General features: G+C 44.8%; 1 protein-coding gene across 2 annotated transcripts in view; it reads right to left on the bottom strand.

Moving 5' to 3' along the window:
• Positions 1 to 10,000, bottom strand: part of rbms2a (RNA binding motif, single stranded interacting protein 2a) — a 44,536-nt gene that overhangs the window by 6,136 nt on the left and 28,400 nt on the right. For both annotated transcript variants that reach the window (XM_031567703.2, XM_012836295.3), the window contains exons 3-7: positions 7,153 to 7,211; positions 6,827 to 6,918; positions 1,915 to 2,072; positions 1,364 to 1,443; positions 413 to 522 (exon numbers count right to left, since the gene is read on the bottom strand). In XM_031567703.2, the coding sequence (XP_031423563.1) occupies positions 413 to 522; positions 1,364 to 1,443; positions 1,915 to 2,072; positions 6,827 to 6,918; positions 7,153 to 7,211 (499 nt within the window). The remainder of the gene's footprint in view (positions 1 to 412; positions 523 to 1,363; positions 1,444 to 1,914; positions 2,073 to 6,826; positions 6,919 to 7,152; positions 7,212 to 10,000) is intronic.

Here is a 10,000-nt window from a genome sequence, read left to right as displayed (position 1 = left end):
TTACATATTTAATTTGTGTTTTCCAAGCAATTAAATGGTCAGTCGCCCCAAGGGTTACAATATCGTGATGTGTGTGCAAAATGTTATGTGTATCCAAATATGTCTAGACAAGTCTATAGACCAAGCCACAAACTACATGACGATGGCAGCACTCTCAGAGGTTGGGGGGGGGGGGCCCTGTTATGACAGCAATGGCGGTGACAGTACTGCGGTATAGCGGTGATGTGGTTCTTGTTGCAGCCTGGAGTGTGTGTTTACTACAGTAACTAACCTACAGCAGTGTCTACTCTGACCCTAACCCTCATTTCATATTTCATACCTGCAGAATAGGCTTCATTAGTTTCCCATCATTTAACATTTTAAAAAAGAACCAGAGAAAACTAGCTGATGTCCCAGAGTGCCCCATGCTCACCGCCTCGTTCTCTCTCGCCCAAGGCCGTCCGTTCTGCAGGTACTTCCCCTGGTTCTGCCTTTTCTTCTGCCCCCCATCCGCAAACTTGCACAGCAAGGGTTCCGTGGGCACTGAGAGGAGGGAACATTGAAATGAACACTGAAAATGTTGAACTAAGATACTAGTGGGAGTTGCATAAGCACAGCCTGAACACCAGGTTAAGAAAAGAAGGTTTCTACAATGGCCTTCAGACCCCTAAGGGATTTCAAACAATTCAAAGAAATGGGCATTCGTGAAAACAAAATTGAAAATGTTGAACAGGTCAAAGAACAGCTTTACAGGTTTACAAACAGCCAGTGACTGCCCTTTAAAGTCGGCTTCTTGAACAAGCAGTATAGATGTTTCCCTCTCCACTATACATACTGTTGCATACAAACCAAACTGTAACCCTACCAAAGACGGAATTTAAAATAAAAATGTACACTGTGCCTAAAGCAAACCTATGTGATGTAGGGGATGCATGGCTGTGTTGAGAAACGCAGTCCGTTTTTTTCGTCTCTGCTAGAGGCATGTTTCTTTTTTTTAGATGAAAAAACTTAACTTTATTTTAACTGGACCATTTTAATGACATTTCAAAATCTCTTCTAATTAAAAAAAACCCCACTTAGAATATAAATGACTTTTGATTATGTGGCCACGGAAATGCAGTGTTAAGACACAGTTTTAGTTCACAGTTCTGTAGACATACTACAGATGATAATGACAAATCTAGTGCCAACCAAGTGGAGGTTTGAATAAACAGAGAAAAGACACACAATTCCTAATCCCTGAGAAAAGACACGCGATTCCTAATCCCTGAGAATAGACACGCGATTCCTCATCTAATCCCTGAGAAGAAGGGACACGATTTCTAATCCCTGAGATTGAGGGGCCGTGTTTGTGTGCAGGTGCAGCGACCACTGCGAGCCTCACCTGGGACCCCGGGAGGAGTTTTGATGTATTTGCCGTTAAAATGCTGAATGATGGCCTCACATTTTTCTGTTGACTCCATCCTGGAACACAAGCGCGGAACATTCTCAGAACAGTTAACAAATGCCAACATGAAAAGATATCTAAATGCACACACATGTGAAAACAAATGTCACCTTTTACACCCATTGAAGCTGCACAAACAGTGCACTTTTATACATTTGATAATATGGATGAGTTTGGTTTTATAATGATCCTACATGAGCAACAACTAATTCAGCTTTCTTCAATTTAATGTCACATAATCAAGCATGTCTAATTACCCAGACTGTTAGCCTTCTGATCACAGTCATCTCAAAACAGCTGATCTGAGAACAGTATCCTTAAATACCATCTGAGAAAAGCTTCCTTAAACTCAAGTCCACTTCAACAGAAAGCCTAGCTCCAGATATGTACCTCCACCAGAGGGTTCCCAGTCACAATCCCTATATCAAGCTTACATCATGTTGCTCCACCTAGGGGTGGGGAGGATCAACTACAGGTCCTGGCCTCACCTGGCAAAGCCCACTCCGCGGCTGGTGCCGTTGGCATCACGCAGGATCCGCGTGGAGATGACCTGCCCAAAAGACTTGAGCATGGCCTCCAGCTCCTGCTCATCCATGGACACGGGCAGGTTAGAGATGTACAGGTTAGTGGGGTCCTGCTCCTGTTGCTGAGGCGGGAAGGGATTAGACACAAAAGAGAGGGAGAGAGAGAGAGAGAGACAGAAAGAAACAGAGAGATGACATGAGCCAGAGGAAGAGAGAGAGGGTGAGAGAGAAAGCGAGAGAGAAAGTTGAAGAAAGGCACAGAGAGAGGGCAAGAGCCAGAAGGATGGAGAGAGAGGGTGTGATAGAGAGAGAAAGAGAGAGAGAGAGAGAGAATTAGGGTTAGACGCACTCTTTAATGCACTTTCAACTCTCTAGATTCTTAACAATTTGAACATAAACAGTAAACATGCAAACAAGTAGCTAAAAAGGACCTTCTAAAAGGTTTTAGCATGTAGCTAAAAATGTCCTCTGCCTGATTTAAGCAGACTCTTAAACCATAGGCCGTGTAATAATAATAATAATAATAATGGATTTTATTTGTATAGCACACTTTAAAATACAAAGAAATCTCAAGGTGCTTAACATAGTATAGACAGTCACAACAACAATAATACAAAGCAATAGAAGTGCTAATGAAGTGCAGAAAATAGGATAATATAATATACCAAAAAAGATAATAAATGAATTTAAAATAATTAATGATTATAATGAGATCGAATAATATGTATTAAAAACAGACTAATTTTGGACAGAGCAATTAATACAATGCATTCTAAAAACAACACAGAAAATAAACTAAAACAAAGACCAGGACTTTAGGTGAAGGCAGAGATAAATAAATGGGGTTTGAGGTGTGATTTAAAAGCAGTGAGGGAATCTAAGGCCCTAATGTTCTCCGGGAGCTTGTTCCAGAGTCGTGGCCCCAGTGAGGAGAAGGCACGATCTCCCATTTTAGTCAATTTTGTCCGGGGAACTGCAAGGAGGTTTGAGTTTCCGGACCTAAGTGTCCTTGATGTGAAATGAGTGTACATGGCCAACACAAGTGTGTGCCTTTATGTGAGCTGTGTGTGTTCCCTTGTTGAGTATGGAAGAAAAGAGTGGTGGAATGCAAGTTATAGGACTCCAGAAAAATTCAACAGTCTGGACCCTAACAGAAACACAGAAGACCTGGGAAATAAGCAGTGACATGTATAAAGCAAGGGAGCGTGTAACAAAAGACATGGGAAATAAGCAGTTAAATGTACAAAGCAAGGGAGTGTGTAACAAAATACAGAACTGAATAAGAGAGAGAAGAAAGAGATGATGATAATGGATGAAATACCAAAAATGTGGAGAAGGAACGAGAGAAGGAGGGAAGGAGGGAGGGGCTGGATAGGAGGACAACAGGGTGTACTTAAGATGAACTTCCCAAGAGACGAGATTCCCTTTCCTTTTCTCCTTTTTGTCCTCTCTCTCTCTCTCTCTCTCTCTCACTCTCTCACTCTCTCTCTCTCTAACCTTATGCCTTGTTCCCATGCTTCCTATTCCTTTATCTTCAAAGGAAAGTTGCACATTGTTCCAAAAAATGAAGACAAAAAAAAACACAGCTGCGTATCTGAATTATGTCAGTTCTATTCCTGGCGCGTCTTCATGCAGGCGTGTTTGTCTTTTTTTTTCTTTTTTCTTTGTGGTCAGGAGAGTGAACACACAGATAAAGAGACTTACGCAACACTGACACTTCCCTAACATTTTCTGTTCCTCTGGGGTTTTTTTTAGCTCTATTTTAGAAAGTCGATCAAGAGTCGTCCAAACCTTCGTCCAAAATTTCTGAATGACTGACGGACAGAAATATTTTAACAGTCAGTAAAGCATTCACCCACCCCACCCAACCCCATGGGTCATGGCATTTAGCCAACATCCATGTTCTCTCTCTCTCTCTCTTTCGCTTTCTGTGTCTCTCTTTCTCTTTTCTTCTACCTTGCCTTCAACGTTTCTATAGTTCTTTCCATCCCTTTCTCATTCTTTTACTGTTTATGTGGAATCTTTATCACCATCACATTCAGATACACGTGTACACACACACACACACAGGCACGCACGTACGCATGCACACACACCTGATGGTGGTTAAGCCTGTCTGTCAAGCTAGCATTCATCACAGGTACGGGGTGTGTATCTACGTACATGCGTTTTTATGTGTGTGCACAAACATCCACGTCAGGGACAGGGAAATGGAGGCACCCAAAACGCACCCAAATCATCAGGCTATTTTTACACGATCCCTCTGTTTCCTAGGCTTCTCCCTCCCCCCAGCTACAGTAATGGTCTGGTACTTAATGTAAAGGGATCCAAAGCAATTTACAATGGCATCCTGCACTGCCCAGAAATCTAATTTGGGTCAGACTAACCACTGTACCACCGATCACTCACACTAAATTTACAGTATTGTAACAGGCAAACCAACAGATCAAAAAGTTTGTTCTTGGTGTCATGATGGCTGCTTGGCTTGGAATATTTGTGGGGTGTTGGGGATTGTAGGGGTGGATCAGTATTAGGGTTACAGTAGACTAGTGGTAGTATCATGATCAGTATTAGGGTTACAGTAGACATCTAGTGGTAGTATCATGATCAGTATTAAGATTAGAGTAGACTTCTAGTTGTTGTGTGTTGTTTTTTGTTTCACTTCCAGAACTGAAAAGCATCCACACACTTTGTGTTCTACTGAACCACAGACATTATAGCATTCTTGCTGACAAGAAACAGCGTTTCAGATTGATTTATTTGGTCTTAAAATATGTACTGTAAAGAGAGCAGAATGAAGCCTCTGCGTGGTCTTTCCAGGCACAGGCCGGCACACAGACCAATCTGGCTACATCTCAGATCTTGCCGCACAGAATAGCTGTTGAAATTGGTACGTACAAGTCCTCGGTTTGGCAGTGACCTCCTACACTGTTCTCTCTGTGTGTGTGTGTGTGTGTGTGTGTGTGTGTGTGTGTGTGTGTGTGTGTGTGTGTGTGTGTGTGTGTATGTGTACGTGTACGTGTCTGTGAGTGTCTGTGAGTGTGTGTGTGTGTGTGTGTGTGTGTGAATGTATGTGTATGTGTATGTGTGTGTGTGTGAGTGCGAGTCTGAGTGTATGTGTGTGAGTCAGTCAGTTCCCACTATACTTAACACATTTTTCCAGCTAAATGCTGCGTGAGCATGTTTGAAATACACACATTTGCCGTGTCAACAGATTATCTTCCTTAAAATCACTTTTGACCCCTAATGGACTATAGGGGTTGCCACGAAACACACACAGACACACAAACACCCATACACACATACAGATGTATGTCTGTATGGGTGTTTGTGTGTGTCTGTGTGTATTTCGTGGCATGTGTATATGTGTAAAGTGATACACCTGAGATAAGGTCACGCATTGGGATATATATATATACATAGATATATCTATATCTATGTATATATATATCCCAATGCATAACCTTATCTCAGGTGTATCTGTGCCAGCCTTGTTTACATCTACATATCGCCTGTGGCCGCACACTATCTTTGCATCATTATATAACTAATATGTGTGTTTGTGCATGCACGCATGAGTGAACACCAGTTTGTGGTTGTCTGTGTGTATGTGTGTGTCTATGTGTGTGTGTGTGTGTGTGTGTGTGTGTGTGTGTGTTTGTGTGTGTCCGTGTGTGTTTGCGTGCGAGCGGGTATTCTTGTGTTTATATGGCACCCACTAACGAACAAAGGCAAACATTCCCAATCATAAATGCACAGTTTGTCTTGCATTCACGCCAAGTCTGAACTGGGCAGCTAATGAATAGCTAACCTTTGGCTCTGTATAAAGTGGGTGTGAATGCTTGTGCGTGCTTGTGAGTGTGTGTGTGTGTGTGTGTGTGTGTGCGTGTGTGTTTGTGTGGTTTATGCAGTTATATAAAACTACAATAACAATAGCTATCGCCTGGGCCAAACGTCTTGGTGACTTGAGAAAATGTTTGTGAATGATAGCTCTATAACTTCATGGGGGGACTGTAGATCACTTAAGCCTAAACAAAGAAACCACTGGAACCTCTATAAAAGCCCTCCAGCCCACTGTTAGCCAGGACTAACTCCAGCACTCAGCGAGGGAGCTTTAGATGGAGCCCAGGATGGAGTGTGTGTGTGTGTGTGTGTGTGTGTGTGTGTGTGTGTGTGTGTGTGTGAAGTCGTTGCACATGAGTGCCACTGCCCAGTATGGGAGATCAATCTAGTTGCATGAGGTTGGATGGGGAGCTGTGAGAGTTCATAGGTCACAGACTACAGGCAGGGTGATAAAGCACTGGATAGGAATGAAAGAGTTTGAGGAGTGGAGGCGTTATGAAGCGATATGAGTGTACCCGTGTGACGGGAGTCGCCTCAGAGGGTACTAACTGAGGTGTGTGAGAAGTGGTATGCCACTGCGTGGCAGGATAAAAGTGTGTGTTTGTTTTTGTGCGTACAACACATCTCTGGTTCTGGTTACAAATGTCAATTCCTTGTAACTATATTTGGCAGTTTGGGTCATGTGCATAAGCTGGTCACTAGGGGTCTCAGCGTAGTTCGGTTTTCAAAAATGAAAGCAAAATAGTTGGCCCTGTTAAAGTACTGCATCTTACACATCATTGGAATTCGACATATTTAAAGGAGAAGGTGCTGTGAATTATTAAGATTTATTGTGCTGCTTTTTAATTACTAACGTACATGTTTGAGTCATGTCTGAGCAATTCATCTGCTTAATGTGTGTCCTTATTTTTAATTTCGGACTCATTGTAGAATAAAGAAGTAAAATGTGTGTGTGTGTGTGAGTGTGTGTGTGTGTGCATGTGTGTGTGTGAGAGTGTGTGTGTGAGTGTGAGTGTGTGTGATGCTCTCTTACCTTGGCCATCTGTGCCTGCACTCCACTGGCTTTCAGGGCAGTCACAGCTTTCTGTGCCGCTGCTGGGCTGTCAAAGTCAACGAAGCCATAACCTATAAAACACACACACACACACACACACACACACACACACACACACACACACACACACACACACACACACACACACACACACACACACACACACACACACACACACATACACACAAATGTGCTTGCAGTCAGATATTATACAATATACAATAATATATTTATAAACCATATATGAGTGTAATATCTATCATTTATCATGTCAATATTTGTAATTGACTACAATGAACTCTCACCTTTGCATTTATTGGTGGTTTTATCCAGGATGGCCTTTGTGGATACAATCTTCCCATACCTAAGGTAAACAACAGAAACGGCGTCAGTGTGACAGACACAGACAGCCAGACAAATATGCACACACACAAAGAAGACACTGTGTTCCTTCCTTAAACAAGTACACACGTGCAGGGTGTGTATGGCAGACCACACACATCTCCTTTCTCTACCACACACACACACACACACACACACACACACACAAACACGCTCCCACCCAGTGTTAATTGAGCTTCAATAATGCAATCACGACACAGACAGAACATGACCGTAAAATATCCACCCTCCCTCCCTCCCTCCCTCTCTCTCTTTCTCTCTGTGTGTGTGTGTGTGTGTGTGTGTGTGTGTGTGTGTGTGTGTGTGTGTGTGTGTGTGTGTGTGTGTGTGTGTGTGTACAGTAACCAGGTTTTTCTGGTGTTGTTTTCTTTCCCTCTCTCCAGTGCCTGGTGAGACATAGCCTCGGGGACAAAAACAATTTGTTCCAGGTTCTTCCCTTTCCCCACCTGTCTGCCTAGCCGTCTGCAGACACTCCTGCCTTGCCTGAGAGAGAGCCCAGCCCAGCATTACCCCTTCAGCCCAGAGCCCTGCCCTGCCCAGGCTCCCTAGCTGTACGCCAGTTTACCCTGTACCCATTTCTGTTTTTGGAGCTCAGTGTTACACATGCAAGAACATTGTCCTAAACATTGTTTTGTAGCGTTTTTTTCAAGTTTAGAATGTTAGATCAGGATGTAGCATAGCCTCCGTAAATGGCTGAGTGAGTCAATGAACTGAAAGGCCTGTTGCATATAACACTCCAGACTTTTGTTCAAACTAATTTATCCACTGCATGATGTGGATTTCATCAAATGTGACATAATTGAAATCAGCGTTTAGCGTGTAATCAACTTCATATTGGGGTGACACATCTCTCAGTGCTTAATTCACTTTTTGAATTGTCATCACAGTTTTTACAAACACAAACTTTACCACATTTAGTTCTCCTTTCTTGCTAAATTCCCTACAACTACCCAAACGTATGACCTAATCGAGAACCTTTCGATTCGAATTGCCCTTCCATCTTTAACATTCATACTCCATTCCATTCCACTAAAAAAGCCGTGTTGAACCAACCCCACACCGCCTCATCCTGTCCCCTGACTGACTGTGTCCTCCTTGTTCGGTCCTGGACCAACAAACAGGGGGTTTGCACCGCAGCCAGCCAGCCCGTTTCTCCACCGCGTCCTTGGGAGATGCACCTCACCCCAGCTGGCCTCGCCTGCGCTGTTTCACTTGGCCTGGTGCGACACATGGCACTACACTGCGTCCAATGAGTGTACAGCACAATCACCATTCTCTAAACAGTCCAATAAGCACTGCCTTAGCTTAAACAAGGGGGTTCTGCACCAATCACAATCCTATAATGTTCCCATAAGGGTGGGAAACGGCACCTCTTTTTCTGAGTGTAGGGCTGCCAGATAATCTCCTGTAACATTGTGTAACATTCCTGCAACATTACAGCGTTCTCCCTCAGGAGCGTGGATGCTGGGTCCACACAGCTGCACTGAAGGGTGTGGGCTGGTGGAGTCTGGTGCTGTGCACTGCAGAGAGACTGGGGGGGGTGGAGGAGGAGGAGGAGGAGGAGGAGGAGGAGGAGGAGGAGGAGGAGGTGGAGGAGTTGGAGCAGGAGCAGGAGGAGGAGGAGATGGAGGAGGAGGTGGAGGAGTTGGAGCAGGAGCAGGAGGAGGAGCAGGTGGAGGAGGAGGTGGAGGAGTTGGAGCAGGAGCAGGAGGAGGAGCAGGAGGAGGAGGAGGAGGAGGAGGTGGAGGAGGTGGAGGAGGAGGAGGAGGAGGTGGAGGAGGTGGAGGAGGAGGAGGAGGAGGAGGAGGGGAGCCTAGTGGTGTGTCTCCATTTGAGTGGGCTAATGCTCTCCCTCTTGTACTCTGCCTCTCTCTTTACTTCTCTCACTTCTCTTCTCTTCTCTTCTCTCTCTCTCTCTGTCTCACTAGAAGCATCTAGGCTGGAAGGCCTCGGCCATTTGTGAGAAAGCGCTCTCCTATGATAAAAATAAAAATTCACACTCAAAAAAGTCTGTCTGGCTTTGAGCACTGCTTCTTTCTCACACACTGATCTCTGACTTTCTCTCTCTCTCTCTCTCTCTCTCTCTCTCTCTCTCTCGCTCACTTGTTCATAGTCTTTTTCCATCTTTCTCTTTAGCGCTCTCCCACTCTCTCTCAGTTGCTCATAGTCTTTCTCTCTCTCTCCCCCTCTCTTCCTCTCTCTCCCCTCTCTCTCTCCCTCCCTCCCTCTCTCTCTCCCCTCTCTCTCCCTCCCTCCCTCCCTCTCTCTCTCTGGTTAATGCTGGCTGAATGACTCAGTGTGTTCTACTGTAGGGAACTCTGGCTGCGTGACGTGACGTGCTGCGTTGCTCCAGTGACGGCCAGGCAGGCCATGAGTAACCCGATCCCACACCCCTCCTCCACTCACTCTCCTGGTAGCGCCTCTCTTTTATCGCTCTCTCTGCCTGCCTACGTCCCTCACTCTTCCCTCTCTCTCTCTATCCTTCTCTCTCTCTCTCTCAGTCTCTCTCTCTATCCTTCTCTCTCTCTCTTTCTGTCCCTATTTGCTGGCTCCTACTAGTACTTATTCTTCACTACAATTTGCACAGACGCCTAAACACACAACACCCTGATCCAGGAGCAGCACTCTCCCCTCGCATGTCTCACCGTGCCTCCCGTCTCAACCAGTGGGGTGTTTACAGTTTGACTGATCCCTGATCTGTGACTCGATGGCGCCAGAGACGCAGACGGCTCCTGACCTCCATCCTTCCAT

This window comes from Clupea harengus, chromosome 5, assembly GCF_900700415.2.
Source record: "Clupea harengus chromosome 5, Ch_v2.0.2, whole genome shotgun sequence".
Lineage (NCBI taxonomy): Eukaryota > Metazoa > Chordata > Actinopteri > Clupeiformes > Clupeidae > Clupea > Clupea harengus.
This window is presented reverse-complemented; position numbering and strand designations above follow the sequence as displayed.